Source organism: Falco punctatus (assembly GCF_963210335.1).
Source record: "Falco punctatus genome assembly, chromosome: 4".
NCBI lineage: Eukaryota > Metazoa > Chordata > Aves > Falconiformes > Falconidae > Falco > Falco punctatus.
The window spans coordinates 69,097,495-69,119,788 of NC_137583.1; the positions used below are offsets into that span (position 1 = coordinate 69,097,495).

Sequence of the window (22,294 nt, forward strand, 5' to 3'; positions counted from 1 at the left end):
GTGTGGGGGGGGGGGTTGGGCATACATGCAAAATCCAGCTCCCTGAGCCCTTAACTTGAGACAAGCCCCACACTGCTGCCATCCAGCCCCCCACACTGCTGCCATCCAGCCCAACTGCATCTTGCACTGAGCCCTCTCCAGTGGAGACAGGGACTGCCACCTTCCCCCGGTCCACGCTGCCCAGGACAGAGAGCCAAAGCCTGTCAGGCACCGAGGGATGCTGCCCAGATCCACCAGGACGAACAGGACCCATCCCCTGCCCTGCATGCTCCCGAGTGAGGTGCTAGGTGGTCCCGGGGCAACCCACCACTGCCACCAAAGCCACAGCAATCCCGCCCCCCTGGGCTCTCCTTGCAGCTCCCTTGCAGATGGGATTTGGAGAGAGATTTCGGTATTTACAGCCTGGGTTCAATATCACAGCCAGGTTCCACGTGGGTTCCCAAATTCCACCAGAAACAGAAAATCAGGAGCTGAAAGCTTTTGGTAAACCTGTGCCATAGGAAGGCTCGAAAAGGCCAGAAAAGCTCCTGCTTTGGAAATAAATCCCCACTGAAAAGCTGGGGAATAGCAGAATTCATATTTGCAGCTGCAGTGTCTCAGTGGCTCTCCATCAGCCCCGTACCCACCCCCAGGCAACAGCCTTGTTGTCACTGCTTGTTTCTTCAAGGAGACCTCTCGGCACACCTCCTGCTTTGGAACCGGCGTGGGGACAGGGCGGCTGCATGCTGGCGTGGGGGCAGCCATACTCTGGAGCGCGCGTGGGGGGAGCGGTGCTGTGCTCCTGCAGAGGCGTTAGGACAGGGACAGCACGAGCTGCTGCTGCTGGCGTGGGTGCTGGAAGAGCCCCCAGTACCTACACCTGTAACGCGGCGCCCTTCCCTTTAACACACAGCAGCAGAGAATGTGCTGCCCCAATCTGACCCCAACCTCAGCTGCAAGGGTTTGTCCGTCCATGTGCCATTGTCACCCCAATACATAAGCAAGCTCTCTTCCCTCCGCTAGACAGCCCCAGGAACTTGTGGCTTTGCTTAGAATATAGGCTGCACCAGCCAGGTGAGAAGAGTTTGTCAGAGAGACTCAAAAATCACCACCCCAGTGCCATCTGCCTGAAACGCACATCCTTTCTGGTGGTTGTTACCAAACAAAGAGGTGACTGGCAAAGAGAGCGACAGGGTGCAGGAAGGGGGAGAGATGTGAAAATAGGAGATTACTGCTTACCGGTTGGTTTGGTAATACACGACGGATTTACACAAATCCTAGACTAAACTGGGAGATGATGGGTAAGAACTGGGGCTGAGGCGCTGCGACAGCCAGGGCTGGGCTCTCCCTGCCAAGAACATGCCTTTGCCCCATGCACCCTCCTCTCAGACATGCTCCCACCTGCACTTGCCCAGCACAGACATCCCCTAGCACGAACACGCAGCCTCAACAGGGACGTGACGGGAAGGGCCGGGCAAAGCCAGGCAGCACAGATAAAGGCACAGCTGGCAGCTCCGGGATCGGCCTTGCTCCTGGCCCCACCACATGCATGGCCTGCTACCGGACCAGGGCCTGCCAGGGAGCAAGGCTGGACCAGCACCAGCTCCTCGCTCCCTTCCTGGGGCTCCCAAGCCATTTCGGAACGCTCGCATTTCAATTCCCCTGGCAAGCACTGCACAGGAACCAGATTTCACATCCATCTTTCCCCGCATTTGCAGACGCTGCCTTTCGCAGTCTCTCAGAGTTGTTGCTGGGGGTGGATGCTGGTAGCTGGTAAGGGGGCAGAAAGCCGCACGTGGCTCCCCTGGGCATCCCAGCGCGCCGTGGCACACAGGCCACACCTGGGAGCATCCCACACCTGCCCCACAGTGGAAAAATCAGCCATCTGGCTCCTTGAATCCCAACACGAGATCACTGCTGGGACTCGGGGATCCAGCTACGAGGCTAATCTAAGCAATACAATTTATTTTCCAATCAGCCCTCCTGGCCCTGCAGCCAAACGCAGGCCGGGCGCCCCCACTAGCCCAGGAGGGGCCGCTCCAAAGGGCTCCTGCAGTGGGAGCAGAGGCAGACCCCCGCTGCCAGAAACCTCACCCCTTTGTCCTTCCTCTGAGGGTAATTCACGCCGAAGCACATGCTGAAGGGCTCCGGGTATAAATCCCGCACGTTCTGTAAGCCCCCCCCACGGCTGTGGCAGCCGCCCCAGGACGCTGAGGAGCGGAGATGGCTCTGCACTCCCTGGCCAAACCCTGCCACACCACCGCATCTCACACAACCCCCCCAGCACCAGTCCCTGGACCTTGAAAACATTATTTCCATTAAAGCAAATTAAAAAATGCAAAGCAGGGAAAGCCTCACATATTTACAGGGAGGAAGAGAAATGGAAACACCGTTTTAAAAGGTCTTTTTTGGATGCACAAAATGGAACAGGTCCATTATGTGAAACTGGCTATAACAAAAAAAGATTAACGAAAATCGCTTAAGAAACCCTATTCTTTGATTTCCCAAATTCACAGATGCTGTGTTTCACAGCATTCTGTGCAAATATGTTTCCTATGCCCTACGCAGATGCATCACATGGATCACTGGACTGATCGACTTTGTTTCCGTGGACATCATTTATCTGTTTGTTCCCATATTTTTCAGACGTTTTGACAGTACCCGACTCATGCATTAAAAACATCCAGCTGGACATTTCCTCCTCTAAACGAGGATGATTACACAGATCCCCCACAATCTTTACCGGGATCAGTTTGTCCTGTTCCCCAAAGGCGACAAAACCTGGGTTTTGTTTCCCCTCAGCCTCTATTCACAGATCAGCCTTTGTCTCCCTCAGTAATTGCTCCACATTTATTTTTAAGCAATTTCTCGGTAACTCAAATTCCCACCAAGAGCTCCCCGCACTTCACAGGATTTCTCAAAGCCGTAATTGTAGCTACTGTGGGTTTTGCCCGCTGCGCCGCAGTTTACTTCAGGTGGCCCCGGGTGCGGGGCCGGGGGTGCCCCATGCCTGGCCGAGCCCCGCGCCAGGCAGCCCGCACCGGGGCAGGGCTGACGGTGGTCCCGGGCAGGCAGCAGTGAACCCACCCCTGCCCTCCCCAGTGGAAAACAACAACAACAAAAGGCCACTAAAACAATTCGGGGCTTGTTTTTATTGCTTAAGCCTAAAGTCGAAAAAAAACCCTCACCATCCCAGCGCACAGTTCTGCCAAATTCTAGTATTTTTATGTCCTGCAGGTTAAAGGGAGAGACACGGCAAATGGCCGCGGAAAGCTCCCATTTACAGGATGTTTATTGCGGTTTTGGCTGTTAAATGGGTCGGTCCCCGCTGTCCCCCTAAAGGGACAGCCCCCCCCTGCCCCGGCTGCCTCCGAGCCCCGCGCCCGCCGCATCCCCGGGCCGGGGGGGCGCAACCCCCGGGCCAGAACCCGTGAAATGGACGAACAGCAAAGGAGGAAAGTCGCAAAGGCGGTGACAAGGCTGCTCAGTGGCACACTCGGCAACTCCGTGGCACACAATCATTAATTTGACATCGGAAAGGGTGTGCGACGCTGCACGGACAGCTACGAGACGGGGCTGCTGGAGGATTTTATCATTCGGGAAAACGATTTCTGTCTCTGCTAGAAATTGCTTGGAACTGACAAAATAGAGTCGCTGCTTCAATCTCTAACGTTTCAAGATAAAATAAAATGACACCTTTAATCAATGGATGAGATCCTATAGGGTAGAAAATGAGCATGGCCGTTACCTGTTTTAATTGCATACTTCAGAGTTGTTCTGCAGTTCAATAAAATTTCTTCCAGGGTCTGTGGCTGGTCTGCCAGTTCCCAGTTATATTCCTGGAGCAGCTCATTTGGGTAATGGAAATCAATAACTTTCGTTGATCTATCAAAACTTTTCACCACGTACTGAAGTAAAATGTCCACAACGTCTTGCAGGAAAGACATCGTTGTTATTTCTCCATTGCATGCCGGCAGAAGATCTGGGAACGGAGGAATGAAAAGCTAACTTCGTTTTACAACCAGACACAGATTTTGAACAACGGCTTCTCCCATTTACGTTTAGGAAAGCTTTTCACTGTATTCCATACAAACAGACTTTGTTTTCATTTAATAAGCAAATTGGCAAGACTGTATTTTAAGGAATGTTCTGAGAGATAATAGTTAGGTTTTAATATCGTATCTAACCCAGCACATTTTTCCACTGCAATATTTCGGACCAATTTTTAAGACAATGAGAGTGAGCGGGGAAACAAGAAAAAAGGGAAAACGATTCTCAGGAAAAATAAAAGATGGGAAACAAACGCTCCAAGAAGCGCTCTAAAAACTGCCGTTTGCCTTGGGATAAAATAGCTTCACGGTGAGTCTCCAATGCAGGTAACTTGTTGATAATTTAATGCCTTTTTCCGAGGCGATGCTGCACGGTGGCTCAGCGCACACCCTGACATCTGTTGTTTAAGTGTGGTGGCTCGGGCAGAGCCGAGCCGCGGTGGAACCCCCCGAGCTGGGGCAGCGCAGCAGCGGCACCGGCAGCAGCTGCAGCGCCGGACCGGGCCGGGCCGGGCGGGCAGCGTGGCTGGCCCGCGCCGTTCTGCGGGAGCGGGGACCTATGGAGCAGCGGAGACGCCACCTCCAAGGTCAGAGAAGATGAAGTGCAAAAAGACCTCGAATTAAAACAAATCTGTTGGAGAGCGCTCCTTCCCCCTCCTCCCCTCAAACCTTAATTACATCGCAGGTACTTCAACGAGAAGGTCGCGGCTGCCAGTGCTCCTTAGGCAGAGCGGCCGGCAGGCTCCAGCACGCCGGCATTTTACTGCCTTGGGTTTGGGGTCTTTTTGTTTGTTGTGGTTCGGGGCTGGCTTATTTTCCGGGTCTAGGAGGTGCCCGGCACCCGCGGGCGGCAGGAGCGGGCCGAGGCGGGGGCGCGGAGCTCCGCGGAGCAGCAGCCGCGCACCGTCGGGCCCACCGGCCGCCGCGCACCGCCGGGGGGGCCGTTTCCCGACCGAGCGGCTGGTTTTGGTTCGTTTTAGAGACGCGGCGTGGCCCGGGAGCGCCGTTACCTGTTGAGTGCAGAAAGGCGTAATTCACCTCCGCTTTCTGGCAGCCGCAGGGCTTTTTGTCGCAGGTACAGGCCGGCCGCGGCTCCGCTGCCCCCGGGGCTGCCCTGGCGCCGGTTTCCACGGGCTTCTCGGCGTCTCCGTAGAGCAGGGCTTGACAGCGACACGGACACACGGCCTCAGCACCGCGGCATCACCCCCCGGCCCCCCGCCTACTCGCCCCGGGGCAGGGCCCGCGGCCGCCCGGCAGCGCTCTGCGGGCGCGCAGCCTTCCCCGCCGCGGGCTGCCGGGCCTCCCCGCCCTTACCGCAGAGTTTGTTGCCGATCCCTCCCGTGAACTTCTGAGCGACCTGACACCAGGCTCTGGCTGCAAGAGAAAATGGAGCGGGGGGTGCGTGGGGACGGGCGCGGGCTGGGGGCGCCCCGTCCGACACCCAGCACTGCTCCCCAGGAACCCCCTGCCCAGCCCAGCCGCGCTGCGCCGGGCTGGAGCCCCCGCCGGTCCCCGCCGCTCCGTCCCGCCGGTCGAGCTGCCGCAAAGGGGTCTCCGGCGACCGGGCAGCGCTGGCGCGGCGGCTCCGCGGCTCCGTCGGGCCGGTCCCGCCCGGCTGCTCGGCGCCCCCCCTACCTGTGCCGGGGCTCTCGGCGGCCGCGGAGCCCTCTTCGGCCCCGAAGGGCCAGAAGCCGGAGCCGGGGCTTGCCATGGCGGAGGCGAACCGGCGGGGCGGGCGAGGAGCGGCGAGCTGCAAGCCCAGGCGGCCTGAGCGAGTGTGCGTGAGTGTGAGTGTGCGGGTGTGTAAGTGCGCGCGTCTGCGCCAGGCGGCGGCAGGCGAAGGGGCGGGGGCGCCCCGGGCACGCGTGGGTGGGAGCGTCTCCCGTGGGCGCCCCCGGGGCGCGCTGCCGCTGCCCCCTGCCTGCGACGGGGCGGGCGGCGCCGCGGGGGCGGGGTGGTGCCCCGCCGAGGCGGGCCGTGACGGGTCCCCCGCACCCTGCTCCGAAGGGGCGGGGCGGGGGATGCTCGGGGCAAAGCCGAGCGGTGGGGGCAGCCGGCGGTGGGGCTGCCGCTGCCTCGGGGGGTGGAGACGAGTGAGGTGCCTTGTGCCGCCCCCACCCCACAGGCGGCCCCGCGGCCCCTGCGGCCGCTGCCCGGCGAGGTGGGAGTGGGGTTCGACCCCCCCCGAAGCCGCCGAGCGCCGAGCGGATGGGGAGGTTGGCTTTGCGGGCCTCGGTGCTGGCGGCCGTGGCGGTCTAGCCCGGTGCCCCGAGGGGAGGGGTGGGACAGCGGGCCTGGGGCTACGGGGAAGCGTCCGTAACCCCGTGAGCGGCAAAGCGCCGAGAAATCACACCCCATCCCACCCCCGCCCCTCGCCCCCTGCATCGGGCACACCTGCGGCTGCGAGCAGGGAACTCCCGGTCGGCGGCGCCGAGGCCGGGACAGCCGCCGCCCCAGGCGGCGAGCAGCGGTCCCCGGGCGGGGAAGGGACAGCCCTGCCGAGCCCCCACCGCCTCCCCGGCCCGCCCCGGCCGCAGTGACCGGCGGGGGCCCCGTCGGGCAGGACGGCAGCGGCGAAGGCGCTTGTGGAGGGGCCGGTGCGGGGCCGGCTCCCGCTGCCCCCTCCCGCCCCCGAGTTGGGCAGTGGTCCCGGCTGCGCTCCCGCGGGGGTGACGGGAGGGGTCCGGTCCCTGGCTCCGGCGCCTGACCCGCCCCGGCATCGCTGCTGGGGTCCCCGGGCCGCTCTCGGCGCCCCTCCGTAGCGCCGCAGGGATGCGGAGCCCGGCGGAGCCGCCCCCCACCCGCAGCAGCCCCAGGGAAGCAGCAGGTCCCGCGGGCGAGACTGTAAAGGAGGAAAACAGCGCTCCTTTTCTCTCCCCGACGTCGCTCCTGAAGGCAACCAAACCTCCCCCTTCCCCCCAGCCAGCTCTCCGCGGGAGCACGGAGCCCTTCCTCGCCGTGGCTGCCTCTCCTCCCGCACAGGAGGGATTTCAAGCCTGAGCCAGGGTGGGATGCAGGCAGGACGGTGCCGGGGGCAGGATGCGGCCCTGCCGCGAGCACGGGTCCGCAGCCCCCGCCGCGCCTCGCAGCCAGGCCCCGGGCTCCCCGCCCGTGTGCAGCCCAGGGCATCTCCCTCCCGGTCCGGCAGGCGCCCACAGCGTTACCGCGACTGTGTGTCCCTCCCGTGAAATCTCACGGAAGTATCTGGCTGTTTTAAAACACTGCTCTGGTGGGACAGTAACAGCAGACCAGCCCAAGCATCCCTTCGGGTGAAATCACGGCTCTGTGCCAGCTCCCGCATCACACCAGCTTTAAGGACTCGCCACGGCTCGGTGCTGCTGTCAGCTCTCCCCTGCCTGGCTCGCTCCTGCCCCAGTCCGCTGCCTTCCGTCAGGTCCGGCTGTAATTCAGACACAGGCAACGGTGTCGCTGCTTTGTGCGTCTTTATTTACTTTACTGTTTTAATAATACAGGAGAAAGCAACTTCAAAATGGATTTTGAAATTTAAACGATTGCAAATTTTACATTGCAGCAGATTTTAAACTGGTACACAGCCTTCTAACTAGTTGCAGAAGAAGAAGCAATGGTTACCTGTCCCTGGGGAAAGGGCCAAAGCCTGTGTGGGGAACAGATAAAACCCCTACCCCTGTGGCTGGCTGCTGCTGCCAATTGTGGCGTTCGGGAGAGCTAAGCAAGGGAGCAGGATCAGGCCTTTATACTGGCATCATGAAATTTGCCTTCTCTTGCTTTGCAGCTGGGAATATGCAATTATGAATCCAGAAAGGAAACACAGCAATTATCTGTGTGGTTTCTGTAAAACAAGGTCTTTTGAATAAGGAATTGGGGGGGGGGGGGGGGGGGGAGGAATTTGAACACGATGGATATTGCTTTTATTTCCACTTAATTTCTAGTGGAACTGATTAAGAATGATCATTACATTTAGGCAGCAATCAACCAGAGAGCGCATTTCTATTCCTTTCTTGGCACCCCAGAGATTAAGATTCCTAAAAATCTAATGCAAAGGAGAACAAAGCAAACACGATTTAAAAGTTCATCACTTAGTCACAGACCTCAGAGGCAGAGCAGAGGGCTGGATACACTTCCCATGAATGGACATCTCCAAAATAAAGATTATACACACCATGTTGACCTTTAAAACTGGCTACTAGCTTTACAGTAAAGTCAATAATGAAATAAACTGCCATAGTATACTAGCCAATTAATCATTTATGTTTGATTTCATTAGAGGGACACTTGCCACAAACAGTTCATCCCAAAATTTAGGCATTGCAAACCTAAAATAAGCAGAAATTCCCCTATGGTGTTCTTATAATTTTTTTTTCCTGTAGAACAGTTTATTAGAAACAATAACTAAGGTTTTCTGAAGGTGCATATGGGAATTTGAAAGCTTAACCAGGGAACTATAAACTAAACGATCTATTTTAATTGGATGAGACTGATTAAATGCAAAAAAGAAAGACATATGCAGAGGAAAGTAAACTAAATTTAAGCTGCTTAATGTCTAATAATTTTATGATGTAGGAGTGGTATCTGAAAGAAAGCTGATTTTCATATTAGTTTTTTTTAAAGGATATGGTATGGTAGACTGACAGTGTCCCTTTGCAACAGTGTTGGGCTGTAAACCACAATAATTCACATTCACATGAACACACACATTGTAAACTTGAAACATTGGAGATTTTCTTTTTAAAAAAGGAAGCACATGGTATAAAATGATAAAAAAGATTATGCTAATAAAAGCCAAATGGCAGCTGGAACAGCAGCAGCAGCTAGAACTGCTGGATAAGGCGCCGGCGCTGTGAGGTCTTCCGCAGCAGTCGTCTGTAGTCATAGGGATTATCTTCGGTTTTACTCTCTTCTAGGGGGCTTTCTGCAACCCTCGACCTAGGGATTAAACGCAGAGGTGTTTTAGAAATTAAAGTAAAAACATTTACCTTGGCAAACACTCCTAACCGACTGCTTAACCTTCACCCTCGGAGGAAAAAATAAAAGGAGAAAGAAAAATAAGCAACTGACTTTGCTAGGCCTCTTCCTGTGCTGCATAAAGCAGGCACCGCGGAACAAACACATTATACACTAAAAGCAGATGAACACAGAAGAACAACATGTTCTTCTACAAAGGGGTCATAATAAAAGGAAATAAAACCGTTGAGAACATGGGGGTGCTTTGCAGTAGTGTTTACCTGATGGTTATTGAACCAGACTTTCAGTTGGCATAAATTTGTTTACTCAGTGTTTAACCCTCCTGCAGAGCTCGCTGTGAGTGTCCATCGCATTGGTTTTGTTGTTAGGTTTTTTTTTGGTTGGTTTTTTTTTTTTTCAGATGGCAAGGTGTGATGATGCAAGTCTAGAGGGATGCAAAAAACACTATATCCCCATGGCTGGGTTCAAACAAAATAGTGTTTATTACTTTTACATATTGCTTATATATCTTAGATAGTACATGTGTCAGACGCTGATAGGCTTTCTGTCTTCTTCTTCTTGCTTGCTATTTGCTGTTGCTGTATGTGCCCCTATGCTGCGGTTTTAAGTTCTGGTTTCTCACATCCTGTTTACGTGCTTGACATTTTTGTGGCTAGCTTAAAGGTGCATGACTTAAGTCTTTAAAGTCAACTAACTCATCTGCAGACCTGCTGCAGGCCCCAACAGCAAGGTGCATTTTGGAAGCCACCTCTGACAGGCTGGAATGGTGAACTGGCACCAGGTGTTACCATGGAGCAAGATCAAAAATAAACCTCAGTTATTTAAAAAGTATATTACTCTGAAATAATTACAACAATTTGTAGTGTTCTGCGCTAAAGGTGTACCCTGCCACTGGTCCTACGCCAGTGTTGAAGGTAAACTGCCAAATAAAAAATACTCTGTGCTTCACTTCTGCAGATTGAACTGACTGTATAGTCTTCAGATCCAGGTGACCCCATTCCGGAGATTCTGAAGTGCAGAAATGTTTATCAATTGCATTCATCTGCCCTCAGAGGCAATAGTGTAAGTTTAAAAGTTATGCATATTTTTTTCACTGTTGCTAGTTAGGATGCAATGAGAGCAGCACACAGTAAAAAGTAAGACACTCCTTTTAGTAAGCTCGGTGGCAAAATTCTCATTCACCTAAACCCACACCTCAGGGTGACAGATTTGGTGTAATTAACCACCCTAGAAATGCAACATCTTCTAAGGGATGTAAATTATATGGTAATTCCCTGATATGAGTATTTTTAATTCCATGCCTTCACAATGCCTTCCTAAAAATAATTTAGATCCTACCTGAAAAAATGTCAAAAATAAAATACACATGGGGCACAAAATATTCTACAAACATTTTCTCTATTACTATGGAAACATTTTAAAATTCAGTGATCATCCTAGGCTTAGTGGTTCCCTTAAGCCTTTGACCTAGATATTTTCCAGGCTTTTCTCACATATATGAAGACACATGAGGATACAAATATATCAAGATATATTAATATGTGTTTGAACATGCAATGTGTGCGGGTTCACTGGCAAGAGTGCGAATATGAATTTCCACAGCCCAGCAGACGTCACCCTCTGTGAAGTCTACGTGGGAAGAGAGAAGGTGAGGCAAACCCTCCCTCTGGGGTTTTCCTCCTGGCTGTCCACCTTGGTGTAGTCCACCACAGGCTATATAAACACATATGCTCCTACAGGACAGCAGGAAAAGGAGGCAGTCAAGCTGGTGTCTTACTGCAGAAAGCAGGCAGAAATTTCGTTTTTGGGGCACATCCACCCTGTTTTAAACCTAACTGATCAGAAATACAATTTTCACCTTCTGCTTTAGTTTAATTTGATTTTAGATCAGAGATCTATGTCTGTCTATCTCATCTGGCACTTGGGAAGCCAAAAACTAGCAGGTAGGCTGAACACCAATCATACTAGCATTTGTCCCGGCTGCATAAAGAAATGGGAAATTTTCAGCTATACATTTTACAAGTTAATTTGGCAAGATTCCATGAATAACAATAAAAAAGTTTTATATGTAATTTGAAAGTGTATCTGTCTTTTTATGAATCTTTTGAGTATCTCAACAAGGATATGCAACATTTATTTTTTCTTATTATTATTTTGTATGAATTACCGCTCAGTGGCTCTTAAAATTGAAGTCCTGCGCTCAGCTGGGTACCTCTTCCTTCTTGTGGTAGAACTGCTGTCCTTTGAGGTGGAATCAGTAGATGAAATTTCTTGGTAGTAGATATCTAAATCTAGTACTTTGCTCAGACTGTAAATAAATAAGTACACTAAGTTAACAGTTTAACTTTCCAATATTATATTAAACACTCAAAAATAAGGCAACCAAATATTATTAATTGTGTTTATGTGTTGAGGATCTAAGGATATATATATATCTATATATATGTGTGTGTGTGTGTGTGTGTGTAAGCACAAGAAGTCAGTCTCTGAAATGTGACTGCTGTACAATGTAGATATTGAGAATTTTGAAATGCTAAATATTTTCCCATGTTCATAAAGCAGACATATATGACTGAAATTGTTTGAGTTTGCCATTATACTCAATGGACAGGCATTTTTATGGTATTATTCATCTGACCTATTTTAGATATCTCTTTGAGGAAAATTTGAATCATTTCTCTAAAGATGACTATTTTTTTTCTCTGAGTACAAGACTGTCTAAAGCAACTAGTTCAGATATTGGTGTCAATAATGCAGATGTCTCTTATTTTGTTAGATGAATGCTATCATATGTATCCGAGTATCATATGTACAGGAAAAAAAAATCCAAACATCCAGTTTAGAATGGCTAGGGAAAAAAATAATATCCTAAAAGCAACCTGGAAAAAGTTCAGAATTCAATTCTCATATTGGTAGAACCCAGAAATAACTCATTGATTTCAATTGCTATGTTCTACTAATACTGAGTCAGCACATGAAAGAAGATGGAACTGGTTAACTAGATTTAAGATAAGTGAAACTTAACTGAGACCAAATGAAAGAAAAAGCTAGATTTTTATTTTTATTTTTATTTTAAATTACTAAACAGGAGGCAACAACAGGAAATAGGTGGGAATTTTTTTCAGGATCCAAATGACATTGGAAAAAGAGCTGTAACGGACCAGACACGGGGGACATGGACATTAAGTGAATCCTTTAAGCAGTGGCATAATCAAGTGCAATTTAAACTGTGGTTGAATGAAGCTAGATGCTGTGAACACATATTACGTGCACATAATGTCATGTAACTTCCTTTAAGATACATATTTTAGATACAGAGTTTGTATTCTGCAACCTCAGCCGAGGATAGTGCTAAAGGCCCATTCATCTTGCATCTATGAACAGCCTACCTTGACACTCAAGCTGTGGTACCATAGCAATGTCACTGAGGAGCAGCAAAAAAGTTTCAGTATAGAAACACAAATACAATAAAGCTATGATGTCTGTCAGGAGCTGTGAACCAGGTCTATAGCATACATAAGGATCTAAGATACAGAAGGGCTGAATCTATCTATTGCTTGCTTTATTTCTGCAGGGTTTCATCAAAATACATTAGTTACACTGTGAAGAAAATATTTTTGTTTGAAATTTCAAGGGCTACTCTTCTTTACCAGTTCTTAATAATTATTGTTTTAATTTTTATGATCTATTTCCAAACAGCCATGTATTTTTAGGAGAGAATTTTAACAGTCTTTGTATTTTTGCTAACAAAAAGGAACTGGCTGCTCATTTGCTTTGACTGGAATTTTAAGCACCTTCAATTATTTTCTGTGTCAGAACTATCTTTGATGTGGACCTTATCTTAACTTATTATTATGCTTGTGTTGCCATGGTGAAGGGCCATGCTGTAGTAAAGCCGAATGACTGAATTCTATGATGGATTTTTGTTGCTGAAAATTGCATATTTTAACTTTGCATATGATGTCCTTCCTGTGAATCACCAAATTACCATGCCTTTTTTTATTGCTTTGTTCTCCTGGTTGAAGCACAGCTAAGAACTATTTCCGGAGTACTAAAACGACAATAGTGAGATAATGAAAAAAATTACCTTTCTTTTCTTGGTTTCCGTTTTTCGTCTTGTATCGATTTCTAAGAAAATACAAAGCAATTAAAAAATACTAAAAGAAAAACTTATGGAAACGTACAATTCATCAATATGTTAGATAGGAGAGTGCCGTACAGTTTTCATTAAAAGAAAACACAGAGAATCTAGTTTGCTGAGCAACTGCCCCAGAAAAATCTCTTTTCAGAATCTTTGAAACTGAGAATGGGATTAGCATTGTTACTCTCACATTTCAGTTACCATAATGTGAAAAAAAAACTAAAGTAATTGCTATCAGAACAAAAAACTTTCAAATATCTATAGCTGTTTTAATGACGTTAACAACAGTATCCCACTGAGGCAAATTTACTGTGATGCCATGAGAATTTCCATGAATACAGGCAACGCAGTGGGAGCAGGCATAATCCTGTTCTCATTAAAGTCCATGCAGTCTTGTTGCAGGTTTTAGTAGAATAAAAGGGACAAATGCCCCATTTAAAAAGCAGTATATACTCAGTGGCAAAAGCACCTTTAGGATACAAGACATCTAGAAATGCAGAGGAAAGAAGATTCACAGGGAATGTGAATAATTTCTTATCTATAATAGATTTCTGTCCCTGCAGCCAAAACAATGCTGTGTTGCAGCACCTAATGCATCATACTGCAAAAGCAGTATTTTAAGTGCAGATGCTCCTAATTTTGGTCTTAATTGTGTTTCTGGCAAATGAGTGAAAACTTACTAGAATTAGTGACTGGCAAGTCTTTCAAAAAGATAGGCTGATTTAAAGAAATATACCCCAAAATAAACTTTCAGTGCCTTGCATGAACAATGAGCTATTGTCAGGCTTCATTTATACGTGTGTACCCCTTCAGCTCATCTGATATGCAAAGAGATGAGTGAGAATAGAAGGTGTCCAATTAATATCTGTAACAGGATGCGAGAGAAATATCTGATTTTGCAGAAGATAGAGAAAATTTTTCACAAAATGCACTTATTGTTTGCCTTCATTTTCAGGTGATCTGGGCTTGATAATCATCTGCGAATACCTGCAGGTCACAGAGATTTTTAATAGGGTGGAAAACCCATGACAGCTGGGAAAGCTGACTAGCTTCAAGTATCTCAAGTTAGAGCTCAAGGCCTTACCCAAGGTCTAAGAATTTAAGAACTAGTAGGTCTTCCTTCTAAGCCTCAGTGTATAGATACTTATTCTGAACCCTTCACTTACCAGTGAAATTAATGTCAGCAAGACAGGCTTTTCTTTTTCACAGCTTCTTGAAAAATACAACTAATTGAAGGTAATATTGATTAATACCTTGAAAAACTGCTGTTAAAAATGTGTCTAAAAATTCCCCAGCATTACTGCAGTTTTTGTTTGCACTGATGTGATGACTGTTTTCTGATATGGAAAAAATACTTTCAGAAAATACTATGTTCCTGATTGTATAGTTTTGGCTTTCTAAATATGCATTTACTTCAGAATTACCCTTCTCAGTAATTTCCTAATACAGAATTCAGTGTCATGCCTTTCATTTCAATCCTTTATCTCACCAATCTCGCTTTCACAAAACAAATCTTATTCTTATATATGAATTTATTTTTTAGAATATAATTTCTTTTCAGAATATCACTGTTCCAAAGCTGTATTATTTCAAAGCCCCCATCATAAAACATAGCCGTATTTGTCTTTTTTGGTATGCCAGACACAACTCTCCCTAAAGGCCCTGGTGACACCTTCTGTTGAAAGGAGAAGCAATTGCTACGGTTAGTTTATTAGCTGGGCTCTCACCGGCTGTTAAAATAGGTCACTAAGATACAGGCACCTCGAGCAAATGAGTTTAATTGCTTTTTTTGTTGGAACTGCTTTCTGAGCTGCTTTTACATTTTCTCTCTTTCTGCTTGCTTTCTTGTGTTTTTGTTGTGTTTTTTTTTTTTTCTATATCTAAGTGCACTGAAGTCAAGGGTGGAAAGCAGCACTTGGTATCTGAACTTGGACCAAAGGCTATATATAGAGACACTCAAATCCATTAGTCTCCTGAGCTGTTGGTATTTGCCAATTCCTTCATAATCACAATCTGACACATTTGTAAAGGAAGTCACAGTGCGCATACTAATACAGCCTATTTTAGTATTTGCTTTCTCTGCAAGATCAAGCACTAATTTAGACACTCAAAATAGCTCTCCGAATGAACCTGTTTCTCTTGCATGACTTACAAAGAAACTATGGAGACTGGGCACTTATTTTGGGTATTGAAAGTGCAAATGAATGTATGCATGTTTAGGTACAGAAGTAAAAATTAGTCTGACCTAGGTCCCCAATCAGGTTAACTTTGAACTTCAATTTCAAGCCTAGTTTGAAATGTGCAGTTTGTGGCCTGCCTCCTTTCAGCAGGACGCCACTTTTATGCTGCATTAGAAAGGAATATAGGGAATTGGCCAATTAGAAAGTTCAGGTGGGGAATCATCTGGCAGTTTTAGCCCACAAAAGCTTGCTAAACTCACATGTATTAGAGTGTAGTACGTGGAGTCTTCTGGATTATTTAATGTCTTGGGCTTCCGTGGCCTCCTTGGGGGTCTCTGCATTGGGCGAGAGCCTTCTACTTTGGCTGCAACTGTAAAAAAGCAGAAGACAGCAATGCTTATTTCTTCACAGAACAGGAAGCTTTTATGAAAACAGGAGAGAATTTCACCAAAGAGAGCAAAAGCATGTAGGCACTTCTGCTTGCAGGAACTCAAGAAAGCAACTGTTTGGGGCACTTCCACCACCAGGCTGGAAAGGGGAATGGGTTTATCCATTTGAGCCCTGACTGCCCACAGGGACACGTGCCATGTAGTGAATGGCAGGCTGGAACAGCCCACAAGCTGCCTGGTACAGGCGTCTCCTCCTGAAAAGGGCCAGTGCTCCACACTCAGAAAAGGGGTCTGAAGAGTAATGGCTACTGGAAGGCCATCATCTTGTAACAGGCACCTGGGCAGCAGGGATGATATTTTTTTCAGACTCAGTTCAATCGTTAAGGTGCCGAATACGGGAACTAGCATTAGATCTCTGATTCAGAGGCTGGTCCTCTATCGTGGTGTAGGCTTTCCCCAAGGACTCCCGCTGAGGCTGCTTGGTTCAAGCCAAATCATGTATCACTGGGCAACACAGTGTGACCATGTCCATCGCATCCAGTGTAATCTAGTTGAGTGTACTCAACTTCTGGTCTCTATTTCTACAAAATCTTCCTGCAAGCTTCATTCTAATGGAAACGAAATCAAGATTTTAACACAAAATGGAACTGCTGTCCTCTGGCAGTCTCCATCTCAGAGCTAGACACTGACTTGTGGATTACACTGTTGGCACGTGGGGAACTAGCAAAATGTCTTGCATATTTGCTTGTTAAAAATCTGTACACAATTCTGTCAGTGCTAAGATGCAGGGCTGCTAAGGGTTCACAGGCTGCTTGTCACAGAGTGACATAAGTGCATAGGTTCCTAATTACTGATTCTTGGAAACCACAGAACTGACTCTGGGGGGCTGAAGGACCACAAACATACAGCATGGTGAGCATGGTCATGTTACATTCAGCTTCAGCCACAGGAAAAGCTAATAGGGGGCTACAATTCCTTCATGATGAAGGAGGAGGGAGTTGTGTGGCAGCAGAACACCGATGATAGAGGTGGGACATAGGGACACATACAGGGTGATGAATGAAGTCACTGCATAAGGTTTAGGCACAATGAACCATGTGTCCCGGTATACTGCATTATCCAGTGAGGTTTTATATTGCCCTTGTCCCATCACAGAAGTATTCATAGGACTGTCCATGAGAAGAAACATCTCCTTACTTGTAAATGTAGTGTGAGGGTGGAATGCCGATCTAGCTCTCAATGAATCACTGAAGTGTGTTCTGCTGATCTAATCTGTTCACATGAAGCAACTTTAACTCCTTAATCCAGATGTGCTAACTACATGCGATTGAGTCTTAGAAGGAAGAATGTATTTTGTTCTCTAATGACCATCAGAAACGGTTCTACATGATAAAAATAAGATCTCTCCCGTGTACCTCAGATCTCTTTTTAATTAAGGAGGTAGCACAATCATTTAAAATGGGAAATGAACAGTAATACATCAGTGTTGACTCCAGCAAAATTAGCTGTGTAAGTTTTTTGTTATGTGTGATAAATAAAGGCTTGTAAAGGTCATGGATATACAGAGGAGCCAGAATGAATAATGTTAATTTAAATTGCAGTTGGATAATGATTACATTTGTTGTTTTAGTTTCTTATCTGAAATGCAGACTGCTTCTCATGTAATGAATGAACAAGTATCTTTTAACATTTTGCACTTAAGAGAACAATGTTGTTATTCTAAGCCAGGGTACAGATAATTTATGTTAAACAATGAAATTTAGATGCAATAAATTCATTTCAGTAATCTGTATTAAACATAAATTATATTATTTGATTTTAATAGGTATAGCAGGCCTGACTGTGCTCTTACATGGGCTGTTGTTAGCTTGCTGTGTTTCAAATGGGCCACCTGGAGTTATCTGGGTTTCCATTTATGAGAGAGTAGAGGCGTATCTTCTCTATTTTATTTTTAAACACAACAGGAGCCTAAACTGGAAACAATACCTTAAAAAAAACCCAAAAACTTAAAATTCAATGTAGTTGAATAGAAACACCTAAGCTCTTGTCTGTAGGATGTTTTCAAAAACTGTGTCAAAGACCATGACTGCATGAAAATCTGCAAAAAAATGAAGCCAAAATCGGGGCTTTAGGAAAATCCCAGGGAAAAGACTCTCATAATACCTAAAGATTTTTTATTGTCCCCTAAGAACTCAACATTATGTATGCTGTTACATTATTTAATTCATCACTGTCAGACACACAAAGCATTATCATATTCTAGATTACAATTATTCCAGTGAAATTACTTGTATACTTCTTGTGTATGTGCTTTGCAAAGATGACTTCTTTTACATTCAAAAACCATCATTATGACAGTGATAATGATTTCAATAAAAAATAGGTTTTCATCTTGGCTCATGCATTGTACTATATGTATGAGCTATGCAAAAGAACTGAGGGGACAGAAATACTATGTTGGGGCAGGCAGTCTTCTAAGTCTGGACCTCCATTGTTGCTTTTTAAAATTAAATATAGGGCTGAAAATGCAATTCTGCATTTTGTCTCCAAATTACACAGTAAGTAAAAAATAGTTTGATGGGTTTAGCTTGCTTTGTTTCACTGGAAAGTGAACCTGTGATTCCCTTCTGCCCTTAGATTTGTGTGTTCATTGCTACTGAAATACAGCTGACATGATAGTTGCCTGTATTGGATAACTCACTGCACAAGGTAAAATTTGCTTTTTTATTAGTTGCTGATCATTCCAGAAATCATTTACTTAGCAGAATTAAAGGTGGAAGGCAAATTAAATACCCAAACCTGATAAATGGTGAGTTTGATGAGTTTGTTTTCCAGATGGACTATACCTTTCTGCAGTAGCCAATGAAACAGAAAGGAGGAGTAAATTCACTTATTAATGGGCCAATTATGTTGCTTCTAGAGTCCATTACAAAGAACAGGTTTTTACTGAAGCCCAGTCTCTCCATAGTAAAATATCTTATAGCCTAGTTTTCCTTAAGACTTCAAGAATCTCTAGCAAGATCTGGCCATGTGCTTCATATGTAAAAGGAAAACTGATGCTTTCTATCTAACGAACATCTAAACAGATCTGTTACAACATCGATACGAAACCCATTCACAACATTAGCTGTCCAAGTGCTTTGGAAATGTCAGGCTGGCACTATTATTATCCCTATCCTACTAGCAGTGTAAACGAGATACACAAAGCAAGACACACCGAGACTTGCTTAAGGTTATGTCCCAGTTAGTCATTAACACAGCGAAGGAGCTGGACTGAAGGACTGTGCCAAGACTCCCCTCCCTGCAGCCAGCCCATGCCTTGCGGTTGTATCTACCTGAACAGGTGCCGTCTGTGCTGCCACACATGCCTTAGAAGGAACATGTAGGAGAAACCGGAAACAAAAACATTTGATGCTCCACAGACATTCCTTTTTAAAGGTTTTAGCAAGAGGAAGACAGGCTGAACAAACACGCAGTGAGTACTCAGTCAAAAGAAAGAGATTTTGCTCTTGTGACCTGGATGCTTTGCTTCTGAACCTCGGCAGTGAATGTCAAACATGCTGTAATCTATGCCTAGGAAGTTAAATCTCTCTCCTGCCCAAACCTGAAGCAGACTGTCAAAACATATTTGATCAAATGATGATGGAAGGTTTAATAAAAGTTAAGGTCATTCTGCCTGAGAATGAATGAATTACAGAGGTAAGGGTCAGCGAAGGCATGTGAATAGTGTGGCTGCCAGGCACCATTAAAGAAGGTTTAGCAAATCTAAGGAAAATTCCTTATTCCTATCAGTACCTCAGCTAGCTCATTTAACACTACCTCAGAGGTTCCTACTTAAGTTGCACACACACTCTTTGACTCTATGGTGTTCAGTTACAAGGTATTACTACTTTCATACTCACACCTCACTGAAAGCTCCAAATACACTGAAAAAATAAGAAGAGGGACAATGAAATTTAGGACAAGCTCATTTAATTTATGTGTATCCTGAACACCAGCACAAACTATGGAAATTGTGGAGAGCTGCATGTGCTTGAAACATCCAAGTATGTGCAAGAAATGCTTGAATAAAGATAAGTCAGTATCAACAGCTCTTTAGGCTGAACTATGTCTGCACATTCTGACACACAATGATAAGCTTAGAAGACAACAATCTCAAGGAATCAACATCCATGGATGCTAATGTAAATTAATGTATGACTTAACAACAGATCTTATACAGAAGACTAGAGAAATAGTGTGGTTACAGCTGCGATATGCATCTAAGTGATGAAAGGTCTCTTTTATTAGGACACCTGGAGAAACAGATAAGCCCATCTTCAGGTCATTTAAGTGTAATGTTACATGTTTGATTCAGCACTGTTCCACATCTTACAGGGACAGAAGTATAAAGCGTAGTTCAGAATAAAGCAGGAAGAATAACGAGTAAAAGCAGTAATTGTATGGGTTTTGTAGAGAGGGTTGGGAATAATCAGAAAAATGCAAATATAGTAACTGGAATTCCAGGGCTTGATAATGAGAAGTTAACAGGTATTACTGCTTACAACGTTTATGTACATTCCTTTTCACTGTCCTAATTGTACGCAGTGTGAGGATGTAATTATTCAAGTTTGGCATGTGCACATAGAAAAGCACTGCTCTGTAATATTCTGGTTAGTGATTGTTAGGTATTGTTTATTCATGGAATGTTTACCATGGCCAGATTTGGAAATTACAGTTGATGGGTGCAAATTCTTAGCAATCTGGAAAAAAACAGAGCAATTATTCTGGCACAGACCTAGAACTAGCAACTGCAAGAGACTGAGAACTTTCCGATTGCATGCAGCAGGAGTTCAGTTTGATCTCTTGGTCTAAGTCCTACCAATCACACTGAGGGAAGCAGTTTCAGTCTCTGGCTGACACTAATACTCTCATTTCTGGAGTATGGTGACTGGAGATTATTGCTATTTAAGAGAGGACGTTTAAAGAAAATGCTGTACTCCACTTCCGTGACCTCCCAGATCTTATGCTCTGCCACAGATCTGACCAACTCCCAACACTCCTTGTACGTCCTGGCTGTATGGTGTCCAAAGGGTGACTCTAGTAGCCGAGAACAATCAGAAAGCAGAAGCACTTGACTACCCTGCTTTTCTCCAGTCCCACGCCTCAGTGCTCCCTGCCTTGCAAAGAAGAAAGAGCAGCCAGAGAATACTACTCTGCTCACCCAGTGCCACACAGGCTCCCTTTTCCTTGCAAAGGCTGCCCATGAAGCCCCCATAAATAGTGCTGTGTAAAAAATCCTGGATGAAAACCCTGACTGTCTCACCACTTCTTGTAGCTGAAAAGGTCCTCAGCTGTACTGGAGTTCCTCGTACTGTGTGAATTTTATTCTAAATATAGAAAATTATCTTCCTGAGATTTTGTACTTGAACTGTCATTTAATACTTAGAAGGATGGGCACCATTATTCATCTGGAGAAAAAAAGAAAAAAATTGCTCCCCTAATGGTCAAATTCCCCTCACTTCAAGCTTTGACTTCAAAAAACTTGACAGTGGCCATTTGTGCATCTATTCTGACACCACAGTAACCCAAGGCTCACTAGCAGTCCAAAGGTGCTGTCCTGGGATGCAGTCATTACATTTAGCTGAAAACATTTGGCAAGCAAATATAACCCACTCAAGAAATCTGAGCCACAGAGAATATTGTTTATTCCAGGAACCTTGTGCAGCTTGCTTTATGCATTTTTATAAAAACACATTCACTTAAGAACAACTTAACCTTGTGGATTTAAGACTAATTCAACCTTTTTCCTCATATGTTCTTTAAATTGCAGGCTTTGTGTTTTTATTAAAATAAACAGTTTTGAAAATCTGAATGTGTCACAGCACACCACCCAGCTGCCCCACAGTTCCTCCCCTTCTGTGGGTAGCAATGTAATAAAATATTTTATCAGAGGAGTCGGGAAGTTCTCAAACTGAACAATGGCCACCTGCCCACAGATGAAGACAGACAAGTATTCCTATCTGGCATACAGCTATAAAATACAATTCGTGTGTTATAGCTGTAAAATGACATATAAAACTAGTGAAGCTGAGGAAGAAGTGTAAATAAATGTAAATGACCAAAGTAATTACAAATAGGTAAATACTACATGATTTAAAGAACAGCTAAAGCTCAACAATCCTTGCCTTCATAAGGGCAGGACAGCAAAGGTAGCCCTAGAGGGAAACCTGCATTAAAAGCATATCCATCTGTAAATGTGTGCATATAAATTGTACTGTAACACACCATGTAGGCAAGAAGACAGGAAGGCTCCTCCCTGTTTAATAGACAGTGGATCACTCACCACGTCTGTCTGCTTCACTTCAGCATGACAACCTGCAGCACGCTACCGCAAGTCTTTGTTTTATGTAGTTATCTTGCTGTATTGCATACAGGAAGAAAGCACAATATCCAGAATGCTGGTAACTCCTGTGTCGTACACAGTACAACCTAAATGAACTAAACACAGCATATTTTTACTTAAATATTCCCTCCACTAGTTAGATCATGTTTGCTATAATAAAAGTCTACTTTAGACAATGCAGTTTTGTTATTGAGCTTTGTAATGCTTAGGCTCCAATCGGCTCACAG

General features: G+C 45.9%; 2 protein-coding genes across 11 annotated transcripts in view; both read right to left on the reverse strand.

Moving 5' to 3' along the window:
* Window positions 1-5,971, reverse strand: part of GAD2 (glutamate decarboxylase 2) — a 41,475-nt gene extending 35,504 nt beyond the window's left edge. The window contains exons 1-4 of the mRNA XM_080386024.1: window positions 5,664-5,971; window positions 5,343-5,402; window positions 5,039-5,188; window positions 3,728-3,961 (exon numbers count right to left, since the gene is read on the reverse strand). Of these exons, the coding sequence (XP_080242150.1) occupies window positions 3,728-3,961; window positions 5,039-5,188; window positions 5,343-5,402; window positions 5,664-5,739 (520 nt within the window). The 5' untranslated portion in view covers window positions 5,740-5,971. The remainder of the gene's footprint in view (window positions 1-3,727; window positions 3,962-5,038; window positions 5,189-5,342; window positions 5,403-5,663) is intronic.
* A 14-nt stretch (window positions 5,972-5,985) lies between these two features.
* The window catches only part of MYO3A (myosin IIIA), a 145,008-nt gene continuing 128,699 nt past the window's right edge, over window positions 5,986-22,294 (reverse strand). For all 10 annotated transcript variants that reach the window (XM_080386051.1, XM_080386050.1, XM_080386049.1 and 7 more), the window contains 4 exons: window positions 15,554-15,663; window positions 13,060-13,100; window positions 11,140-11,280; window positions 5,986-8,933 (listed from right to left, as the gene is read on the reverse strand). In XM_080386051.1, the coding sequence (XP_080242177.1) occupies window positions 8,819-8,933; window positions 11,140-11,280; window positions 13,060-13,100; window positions 15,554-15,663 (407 nt within the window). In that variant the 3' untranslated portion in view covers window positions 5,986-8,818. The remainder of the gene's footprint in view (window positions 8,934-11,139; window positions 11,281-13,059; window positions 13,101-15,553; window positions 15,664-22,294) is intronic.